General features: G+C 40.3%; 1 protein-coding gene across 3 annotated transcripts in view; it reads left to right on the top strand.

The window, feature by feature from the left end:
- Window positions 1–12,088, top strand: part of atrnl1a (attractin like 1a) — a 359,651-nt gene that overhangs the window by 169,859 nt on the left and 177,704 nt on the right. For all 3 annotated transcript variants that reach the window (XM_087849988.1, XM_087849987.1, XM_087849989.1), the window contains one exon: window positions 10,653–10,747. In XM_087849988.1, the coding sequence (XP_087706114.1) occupies window positions 10,653–10,747 (95 nt within the window). The remainder of the gene's footprint in view (window positions 1–10,652; window positions 10,748–12,088) is intronic.

The following is a 12,088-nucleotide window of genomic DNA, read 5'->3' as shown; positions in this document are numbered from 1 at the left end:
CTGGCTTTAAGACTAAAGATTGAAGGCACTAGATGGCACCAATGCAATGCCCTTACTTTGGATAATGCTTATATATGTATAGTCAGGCATAGAAATGCACATGTGCAAGTTTTTAGTGTTGTTAGTGTGTATGTACAGGGGTCCTTAATATCTCCATGGCTGCACCTGAAGTGCTGCATGTTCGACTCCATTATGTTCTGTCATTAATGTGGTTTTATCTTTTCTGCTGTTTATGAAATGGAGCTGGCTCTGTTTGAATAAGAGCAAGCACACTTGGCTATGCATGCATGAAAGCACACCGCAGCCTTTTCTGTGCACACATGCAGAGAGCGAGTGTATAAATTACAGATTTAAAAGCCATCTATTTCCTTGTACTTTGAGGAAAGGAGCTACAATTGTGGGAGAGGTCAATATTAGCTTTAAATGTCATTGGAAGGAAGGTGCTGATAAGAGAGGCTTCATCTCCATCATGTGAAATTACATGCAGAGTACATGAGAGGAAGCACACCGTGTGCTGGAGATTCGGACAGATTTACAGTAGAATTTTGGTAAAGCTGCACCACCTGTGGATGTCTATTGATGTGGAGAAATGGTGAAAAGCTGTCAGACAGCTGACAGCAGAGAGATTAACTGGAATCTAAGGAGGCAGTGTTGGGAGTATTAGCCATGCGAATAATCAAAGGATGTGTATTTAAACCTTTATGTTTATAAAGTGCAAAAGGAAACCAGTTTATATGCGTTTCCATTTTTTATTTAAATAACAAAGAACTCCCAAGTTTTCAAATCAAGAAGTTTTTTCTTTTTTTATTATTTCAATCTTAAATTGGCAAATGGAAGCACTGAGTTGCTGTCCAAATTTCTTTTGCTTTCACTTCTGACTTTGTTAAGCGTAGGAAAGAAAACGACTTGGTTATGAAAATTTTAGTATTTTCCCCATACAGAAATTCAATTTTCTGCTTTCTACTTCTTTAATATGAGAAATAGAAGCCAGGGAAACTACCCAGCAGCACTCTGGACCTCTAGTTATAAGGCAGGATCTTAGTCAAAGGCATAGTGACACAAAAATAAGTTTAGCTTGTTTTAATGGAGGAATTCGCCCCACAAAAATGAAAATTCCAGAGAAATGTTCGGCTCTAGCTTGAGTTTGAAACCAGGACCTCGCTGCGAGGTAACCATGGTAACTGCGTGACAAATATATACTATGTAAGGTTTAGGAAAATATCCTAGTTCAAGTTAACACCATTAAGCAACACATCAGAAAACTTCCATAATCCAGTACAGCAAGATTTACTGTAAAGCCACATTTAAAGGTGTCTGCACCGACTCAAACGAGTTTGTGTACACAGCGGCCAGAGGTTGCTTTATTTAACTATAGGTCATAAAATAGCTTTTGATAAGATTGTTTTGTGTAGAAGAGCAGTCACAGCTGCTTCAATACCCTTGAATTAGGTTGATGCACCTAGTTAGCATCACTGTAGTCACAACAGAGTTGAAGTTTTCACTCAAAACACATTCGACGAGATATTTACCTTTCCAGTTTATTGTAAGCAATGTTTCGCTTAAGAGGTTTAAGCCAGTAAAGTCTGTGGTGGGACTAAAGGCAAAATTGGTCTCTTAAGGGACAGTCATAAGGAGTGCACGTGATTCTTAAATTTAAATAAAATATTTCTACGCTGCTTCTGCAGAGTAAAAGGTTGGATTTATTCCATTAATGTGGCAGTGACCATCTGCCCTAACGAGCAGCAACCCTTACACAAAATACTTAACAGGGCATCAGAAGTCCAGGAAAAGGGGTTAAGTACTCACCTCAAACTTCTTAAAGGTGAGCAACAAGCCATTATCTAAACCAAGCAGCTACTCAAGGTCTAACAGCTGAGTGTCCTAACAAGTCCAGCACCCTTGGCATCTGCTCTGAATCAGACATGTTTAGCAATCTGCTCCCTTGTCTCTCTGCGTCTGCTAGCCTCTTACTCATTTGTACAGACTATTTCAATATCGGCTGTAAATAGGATCATTGGACGTCATGTGTTGTTTCAATCTGAACTTTGAACCTAAATTTTCAGGAAGATGGACTGATGCTTGAAAGCTCATTCAGTCATCTACAGTTTTAACTCAGAAATCCTCTTCTGGTAAACTGCAGTGAATTAAACAAATAATTAAAAATTGCTTTTTTATGGCTGTCATGCACACAGGGGTAGTTCTTGTACAACATCATGGTCACATGGGTTCTTTTTGTGTGACATCGTGTGCACATGGGTTGTTTAATGTGTTTAAACCAGTGGTTCTTAACCTGGGTTCGATTGAACCCTAGGGGTTCGGTGAGTCGATCTCAGGGGTTCGGCAGAGCGTCCGCCGTGACATGCACGGCTCATTTTGTGCACCAGTAAAAAACATATCTATGTCTTGAATTTGAAAAAAAAAAATCATATTTTATTTTTCACTAAAGGGGGGTTCAGTGAATGCGCATATGAAACTGGTGGGTTCGGTACCTCCAACAAGGTTAAGAACCACTGGTTTAAACAAAGCATATTGGATGTGATACAGCCACTGGGGGGTTTGGTGAGGGTTGCTGTCTAATTCCCATCTGATTGGTGAGTGATTCCTTGAAGTTGCCATATAGCCAAATTGACCTGTTGCTTGGTAAACCAAAAACCTCCTTGTGATTGCTTTGGTCACCTACTGTTTGCATGGAAGATGCCAAGTTGCCTACAAACACTTACCAAATACTAGTCAACTGGTATTAAAATCCGAGAAAAGGCAATGCAAACTGGAAAGGGAGAATGCAAACATCTCTGTAGCCAACATACTTCAAAAGGCACAGCTTTTACATTTCTGTTTCTGGTCTGTGTTGCACTTTTTGCAGTTTCACTACCACTGTGTTCAAGGCAATCTGCTAACGACCAATGCAGCTGCAAGGTGGTTTTCACTAACCAATTGTCAAATTCAATTCAGTTTCATATACACAGTTCCAAATCTCATCAACAGGCACCTCAAGGTGACCTGCTTCAATATATAATTGGTCCATCCTTGTGCAAAATTTGAAAGAATATAAAACTTGATGAATGGCCAATCTGATGCCTCTGGCCAGAGCTTCCTTCCTGGCGCATAGGCATACTAATATCATCTCTATCATTTAAGCACGGCATCTTATAATGCAAACAGAAAGCAACATTTTGTCCTAGAAGTCTAATTTTCACAGAGTTTACAGCAAATATGTGGAAAAAAAAACAATCCAAAATTCTTCTTGATGAAATCTTGTTTTCAGAGTGACGAATGCGAGCGTCTGACTGGTGACGGCAGCGTTTCTCATCTCACTTGGGGATGGAGAGCAGAGAGCAATGCTTTGGTTCAGTTAGCACTGTCATATTGAACTAGCAGATCATTGATGAAAAGCAACTTTGCTATTTAATGAGTTTGCCCCCAGTCAGACTAGCATTTATGAGGAGGCATCACCAGGACAACGCTTTAATGAACCACTGTCACATTCTATCACAGTCAGCTACAAGCGACGTCTAATTAGGAATGGCCACCAAGTGTCCCACCACTTCCATTGGGAAGAACAGCAGTCCCTTGAATTAAAAGCTAACATCAGTCACTCCACAGTCCGTGGCGCTTGCTACCCTCAGGTCTGCCGGGAAAGCCTAGTCAGGCCGAACAAAGAGGCTCCCGTGTTTACTGACAGTATCACCCTCACAATTAAGGGATAATTAATGATAGACACCAACAAACGAGACTGAATAGTGATGCAATTTCTATAATATGAACCAGTGATGGGAGAATATTGAGGACATTTACTTTGTCATATCCCCATTTCTTCTAGATATCACTAGATTTGTTCTTGTGGTGATGTGACATCAAAGACAAATGAAATATAAATTGGAGAATGTTGTAGCCACTTCAAACCTCAAAGTAGCTGCATGGCAGTAATCAGCAAGCAACAGCATTGCTGGCCGAAGGCCGTTCATTAGGCCACGACGTGGCGTCCGTCCAAGACGCCTTAATATTCGCTGACAGGCAGTCTGTCTGGACTCCTATCCAACATACACTAATTGGTCCTATCAGGCCAAAAAACCTTTTTTGCAATCCAGTAGTTACCCTTGACAGGCTATTAAATATTATTTTAGATCACTTTCACTGAGGTTCACTTAGTTTGATACATAGTTATGCGCCTGTGACATTTTGGAATGATATACACACCAGACAGTGCAAACATCTTAATTGCAGTCTGAGAATACAGTGCACCCAACTTTTTATGGTGTACTAGGCTCCAGTATATACAAGTCCTATGGAGTATCTTTGTATGACAATCTGCTAATAGTGCATCATGGATATTTGCTTATCTAGAGTATTGGGAAAACTGACTGGATGGAGAATGTTACCTGTGAAGTCTTATTTTATAGTTATATAATATAACCACAACAATTATTCTTTGCATAGGAGTATAAGTACATGCAGTGTTGGGGAGTAACGGAATACATGTACCGCCGTTACGTATTTAAAATACAAAATATGAGTAACTGTATTCCGTTACAGTTACCGTTTAAAAAGGTGGTATTTAGAATACAGTTACTTTGTTGAAATAAATGGATTACACGGCGGTACTTCCATGTTTCATATTGTGGCGGGTCAGGACTGTTTGGGTTTTGTTTGACAGCTACGTTCTGTTGTTCCAGGCGGCAGCGTTACAGTTGCCATGGTTACAGGGTGACTCGCTCTCTCTCTCTGTGTGTTTCCTGGGTGAGAGAGCGCCTGTTGTTGTTGTGCTAAGCTAATAGGCAGAATGCTACAGGTATAGCTCTAAAGAATGTAGCATCATGGGCAGTGTAGTCCGTGCTGCAGGGAGAATGGACTGCCATACACGTTATGTGTCTGTGAGCGAGGGAGGGAGAAAAAGGAAAAGTACGAGCTGTCATCGAGCAAAAACGGGAGCTGGAAGCATGTAAATATAATAATAACCACTGCAGCCAAGAAGAGAGCCTGACGAGCCCAGTTGTAAGTAAGCTATTAAGACTCGACTGTACACCGTGTTCGTGTTTTCCTCCAAAAACAATAAGTTCTGTTGGAGCAGCCTTTCAACGCCTCTCTCTGTCTCTCGCTAGCAAAGTTGACCCAGACAACAAAGTAAAGCTAGTTTTCAGCTACGAGCCCGACACAGAACCCACCGTATTAGCCAGAGGTCCCTTTACTACGGTTCGGAGCCGCGGACCTTCAGTAACAGTAATAAAACACAGCAATAGTACATTCATGTAGTTGTAAACAGCATGATAATATATTAAGTAATCCAAAGTATTCAGAATACGTCACTCTCATTGAGTAACGTAACGGAATACGTTACAGAATACATTTTGGGGCATGTATTCTGTAATCTGTAATGGAATACATTTTAAAAGTAACCTTCCCAACACTGAGTACATGTCCATGTGCATTATTTAACATTAACAGAAATAGCATCAATAATATAATAATTGCTTTTTTGTAGCAAAAAAATGAGACTTTGGAAGGTGATCACTTCTTAGCTAAGCTAATCCAGGTAAAAACTTCTCCAAAAGTTTATTTCCAAAAGGTTTGTTACTTAATGCATATTTGCAAAGTATAGTGGAAAACGATGGCTCTTTTCCAGTCCTTTAAAAACACACTTGCTTTCATTGTTTTAAAGCACCTTGAGGAAACTGTCCTTGTGATTTGTCGCAATATAAATCAAACTCAATTGAACTGAATTTTGTGTTACATTCTTGAGAAAGTAAGATGACGTAGAGCTAGCATGGTGTGATATTTTTGGAATATGCAAATTTGCACATCGTGTACATGTACTCTTTCTGTGATATCGCCACCTTTAATATGCATTGTATTATGTATTTTCGCATGTATTTGAGCAACTTTGGATGCATCTGAAACACTGGTGATTGTGCACTTTGCTACTTGCTTCCACCTCTGATTATTGTATTATTAAGGCTCAGTGAGCTAGAAGATCAAGGTCACTTGACCTCATGCATATATTACCTGAAGCACCTTGAGCTCCTTCCGGGTCTGATATTGAATCCATTGTGTCCGAGTGTTTACTCGCCCAGGTTTAACTTGTTTTCTCAGTGAGGTGATGTTGTAATATCTGGCCTGTGCTCTGTCAGGAAAGTGTTGCAAATGGGAAATAATGAGTTGTTAACAAGCATTAAATGAAACCTCAGCAAGAGATTGTGACAGCCTGACATTGTAGGTGAGTTCACGCTTGTTTTGAATTTCTATTTGAAACAGACTGCTGGAATATCAGATTATGTTCTGGGTGAGGGCTTCCTCATCTGTCTTCTCATTTCTCATCGCAGTGTTTAGTTTCATAAAGGCTGAATCAGCTTACACACTATGGTAATAAGATCACCCATCTGTGAACCTGAGAAATTGGCACGGACTATTTCAATTTCAGCTGTTTTTTTAAATTTTTTTTGGTGTGGGGAGGGGTGCTAATACCTTTAGTGACACGATGATACGATTCATTCAGAGTGAGAATTTGCACATGCACACTTGTAATTGAGATTGTCTAACTGCTGTCAGATTTCTCAGATGGGAATTGCAATTAGCTGAAATGAAACGAACTTTTAAACCTGCATGATGCTCTTCTTCTTGTTAGGCTTGAAATCAAGCATATTGGAAATGCACAGAGGGACTGGCAGAAATTGTTTTAGTGCTGCTTTTCCTACTTGTTTCCTTGATTAACCGTACAGACAAATATGCAAACAAACAAAGATGCATGCAACCATCCATGCACAGGAAATGTACATACTGGATGTGAGGACTGAGAGGTAAATACATGAATACTCTGTTCATGCACACACAAGTCCCTATCCTACTTACAAAGTTAAGAAAAAAAAACAAAAAACCAAATACTGTGAAGTTGTACTGACGACCCTTATGGGATAAACAACTGAGCAGCAGCAGTGCACGTCTGCCTGGGAGGGAGGGAGGACGGGAAAGATGTTAAGGAAAAATATTGTCTTTGATCTGATGATATCTGCTGTTCGGGCTAACTTGCCATGAAGGCTGAACAAAACAGGGCTGTTTGTCAAACATAATTTGCTTTCGTCTTGGAGACGCCCCAGGATTCCACAGCTGAAAGGAAAGTAGTAACTAAACATGTTTCTTTCTTTTTTTACAGCGTGTGACACAAAGTTTTTCTGCTGTGTCGTTTGAAAGCTTTCACAGCGTCTCTACTGACTCCTGCCACTCAGTGTCACATTTTACGTGTGACAGCACTGGCGGTTCTTTTTTTTTCATTCACACAGTAACTCTGCATCAGATCTGCTGTGGAGCTACAAAGCCCTTTTTACCCCTCAGCCGTAAAAGGCTGATGGGGTCCTGTCGTCACCCCACTGGGCAGGAGGGCGGGTAGGTGGGGAGCCTGAACACATACATTTCTGAATGCAATAACTCGAGAACAAGGCGATGTAGGAGCTTAAAATTGATACGAAGTTCAAATCTCAGTGACTTCAACCTCAAAGTCAGAGGTCAAGTTTTCTGAAAATCGTGTGACTGCAGTAACTCCAGAACTAGGTGACGTAGGATTTTGAAATTGATACCATAGGTGCAGCTACTAAAACTCTTGGAGGACTTTGAATCTCAGTGATCTCGAACTCGAGGTCGGAGGTCAAGTTCTGAAAATCCTGTGAAAGCAATAACTTTATAAAAAGGAGATGTAGGATACCATGGGCATATCTACCAGTAGGCTGAGGGGTAGGGATGGGTATCATTTAGGTTTTATCCGATACTGGTGCCAAACCGGTACTTTTGAAACGGTGCCGGTGCTTAAACGGTGCTCACACCGGTGCTTAAAGAATGGAGAACACAAAATTGGTCCAAAAACCTCTCATGTTCAGCTGTTTTTTTGTAAAAAGATAACAATGTTAGCCTTTTCTGCAGCTATAGGGGATTTATGGCATCACTCTTGGCTGGAAGCAGTGCTTAAACAATGGAAAAAACACAAACTTTGTCCAAAAACCTCTCATGTTTAACTGTTTTCCACTTTTTCTTTGGTCATTTTAGCCTTTTTGGCCAGGGTGAAGGGAGCATCTGCCATCAAACAAGAAGACAGCCGCCTACTATCCTCGGAAACGTAAAATGATTGGCTAGAATCTAAAGTGTATGACATCTTAGGAAAAAAAAGCACCGAAATGTGCGCTGCTTTTCGGTCTGGTTACTACCGTTTATCTCTATCTCAGAACCGATACAGATATCGGTACCCATCCCTACTGAGGGGTAGCGCTGGCAGCCGCCAGTATTTTATTTGCTGTTGTCCTTAATGAGCAAAAAACCCCATTAACTAATCCAGAGTATAAACTGTTTTTATAATACATTGTAAAAGGGAGTTTTTCCTCCCCACTGTCACCAAGTACTTGCTCATATAAATCCATCTGATTGTTGGGCTTTATTATTGTAGGGTCTTTACCTTACAATACAAAGCACCCTGAGGTGACTGTTTTAAAAAGTAAATACTTTTTTTTTTACTAAACTATCTAATGTTAAGTTTTGCAGGCATGAACAATAATAAAGAAAAAAGATTACAGTTTTAAATGTATAAATTATATAAAATGCTTAAACTGCTAATGTAACAAAATATCTCTCAGTAAAAACAATTTCACTTCCTCCACTTTTTGGCACATGGTAAGATCGAATATGAAATTGTGAAAGAGCAGAAATATTGTATCGATTTAAATTCTACCACTGCCCGTAAAAATCAAAACTTTTAGCTGTTTTTAAGTTTATTTTCAATCTTCTCTTCCACGTTGTCTGCTTTCAGCATGGTCACTATTCTTTACTCGGTGCAGGTTCCAGGCTGACCGAAGCCATTGTTGACATCTGTGTCAAACTGACCCGACTTTTATGTCAACTGTCAGCATGGTGTTCTCCTCGAAAGACCTGAGGCATGTGACAGAGAACGTTTGGTAGAAACCACCAGAAGTGTGGGGTTTGTGCCATTGGGTGCAGCCATACAGTACATTGAAAACTCAACAGACTCTTGCCTTATTAGCCAGATTTGTCTCCCTGTGACTTTGTCCAAATTCAAGTTGAATGGTCTGAGGAAAAGTGTCTGGAAGTTTCCTTGAAGATGTTTCACCTCTCATCCGAAAAGCTTCTTCATTTCTTAAAGAAGTCCAGACGCTTTTCTTTCAAACTCCTTAGACTACGATGACCTGGATGATAAGAACCTTCACAGACATATTGACGTTGAGTGGTTTGCCTTCATGACAGTGGAGGAGATCCTGCACACAGTGGTCAGAATGAAACTCAAATAACAGCATCACTGGAAGTAGATGCATTATCCAAGGGAACTCCCCCGAAGGAGCTTTTTATGCTTTGTATCATGGAGCTTTGTAACTGCAGCTCGTGGTTTGTGTGGTTATTCCAAGTTCAACTAATTAAATCAGTAAAGGGTAAGAAACAGTGGGATTGAAGTCTTGCCCAAAGACCATTAATAAGAAAACCACTAGCTCACATATATTATTTTCCTATCTCACTGGCTACTGGAAAAAACTAAATGTTTCTTTGTTATTGTTACACATTTAACTACATGGAGGAAAATAAAACAATTATTTGGTTACATCATGAGTTTAAGTTTTTTTTAGTTACATTGGTTCAATTTTAAGACTTTGATGTTTTGTGTTGTGGTTTGCATGGAGTTTGGGTAAAAAAAGTGTTTTATGTGTTATGTCAGTCTCCCTACTGGTAATTATCTGACAGATCTGGTGCTGAAATTCAATACACAACTGCTCCGGCAGATTGTTAAAAACTATGAAGAAAAAGAGAATAACTACAAACTTTTTCTTTGACCTAAAAATAAAAGTTGTACCCGAGTCTGCTATAACCTTATTTTCCCTTGAATATGTGCGTGCGTGCACACACAAACACACACACCTGAATTCCCCTGAAGGGTTAGCAGGCAGCAGTTACACTGATTAACTAAAAAATTATCCTCTCAAACAGTTATCTTCTCATGGCCGCACAGCTGCTTTCTCTCCTCTTTCTGTGTTTTCTCTCTCGTGTTCCCTTCCTCCCGTTCTTCTACACCCCCTTCCGACTGGCAGACAAGGTGACCCAGCGTCGCTCCTGCTGTCCATCCAGATGTTGAATCACTGCGATTCTCTCCATACGTTGCTCATTGTCTCGCTGACAAAGAGCTGCCTTGAGACGCTCAATAAGAGCTCCTTTCAGAAATTATTAAATCACTGAGACAACATGATTATTTATACTCTAAACCATGTTGCACTGATCGATTGGCCTGTTTGCTTATAGAAAAGACCGGCATCCACAATGAAAGCAGCCGTGTTCGGCTTTATAAAATACATGTGTGGCTGCGCTTTTACTCAAATATGCGCACCTTGTTTATTTTGTGACTGATTGAGATCTTTGACTAAAACTCCACTACTGTAATCTTATTCATCTAATTGAATATCGACTCACCGTCAGTGCCTCTGGTGTTTTTACTTTCATAAATCTGTGTTTGATGGTGACGACAATAAAATCAGGCAGGATGGAGCCGTTCTTGAAGAGAAAACTATTGAAATCAGAGGGAGCTAAATACCTAAAAATGTTCCACTGCTAAAAGATCGGCTTGTTCACAAGACTTCTCATTTGTGTTTTGTGCCTCTGTTTGTCTTTCTGTTGATCAGATAACCTGTTGATCGATTACCAGTTTACCTTCAGTCTGCTTCAGGAAGATGACCGCTACTACACTGCCATCAACTTTATGGCAACACCTGAACAGGTAATGTCAAGAGAGGCTCATTAATTATTTTTAGTATTTAAGAGTGGCCTGTTACGTTTTTATCCAGCTCTGTGCTTTCATTATCCTCTCTACTCTTAGGATTTATGCATAAAACCTTTTGATAAAACCCATAGCTGCCCCTCCCTGAGCCTGGCTCTGCTGGAGGTTTCTTCCTGTTAAAAGGGAGTTTTTCCTTCCTACATTCTCCAAAACACTTGCTCATAGGGGGTCATATGATTGTTGTGGTTTTCTTTGTATTATTGTAGGGTTGTGACTGTTGTTTTGATTTGTTGGTATATAAATAAATTGAATTGAAATATATAGTTCCAATACATGAACGTTGTGTAATGCATAGCTACATACATGTCTGTGAAGGTTCTCGGTCATCGTAGTCAAAGGAGCTTGCAAAGAAAAGCGTCTGGACTTCTTTAAGTTGCTTGAAGACGTTTCACCTCTCATCCAAGAAGCTTCTTCAGTTCTAAGGTCAAGTGGTGGAGAGTCCCAGATTTAAACCTAGTGGGAGTAACCCCCCACAGAGTTCCCTCCCCAGACGCCTTAACGCCCACTCACATCCTGGGCCATGTGACCTCAGGAATTCGCATGATAAGGTGGGGCCAGATTTCACAATGAGCTCACCCGAAACTCTGGCTGATTGGGACCCACACCCAGTTTCACACCTTGGCTCAGGCGATTAGAGGATCATCAGGGGGTCCTTTTGTCCCTCTGTGGGGGGATACTCCCACTAGGTTTATATCTGGGACTCTCCACCACTTGACCTTAGAACTGAAGAAGCTTCTCGGATGAGAGGTGAAACGTCTTCAAGCAACTTAAAGAAGTCCAGACGCTTTTCTTTGCAAGCTCCTTTGAATAGCTACATACAGTTTAGGTTTTTGTCCTATAGACTGATGGAAATGTGGGAATAAGCTTGCACGCTCTTTAGTGGCTAGCAGTGGATGACTTCTCTCTCCTCCCAAAAAATAAATATATTAATAAATAAAGTCTAAAACTGGTCCTAGTCCTTCATGATTGCTGCCCACCAACACCACAGCGTTTCTGCTTGGCTACTGGAAACCAAATGCTCCATAGAAATTTGGTCATAGTGACCATCAAGTCATATACTGGTACTGAAATCCTGACTTGTCGGCTAAAGTAGGAAATTTGGCATTTTCATTGCCATCTTTTCAAACTGGATGTGATAAGTCAGGAGGAAAGTTAAAGTAAGAAACCAAGTTAGCTCTAAGACATACACTCATCCATTTCCATTAAATGGGAGCATAATTTGCAAAATTAGGGTCATGTAGTTTTCAATAAGACTTAAAAATAATGATTGAAACCGTAAGC

Source organism: Neolamprologus brichardi, chromosome 13, assembly GCF_056152115.1.
Source record: "Neolamprologus brichardi isolate AB-2024 chromosome 13, ASM5615211v1, whole genome shotgun sequence".
NCBI classification, from domain to species: Eukaryota; Metazoa; Chordata; class Actinopteri; order Cichliformes; family Cichlidae; genus Neolamprologus; species Neolamprologus brichardi.
This window is presented reverse-complemented; position numbering and strand designations above follow the sequence as displayed.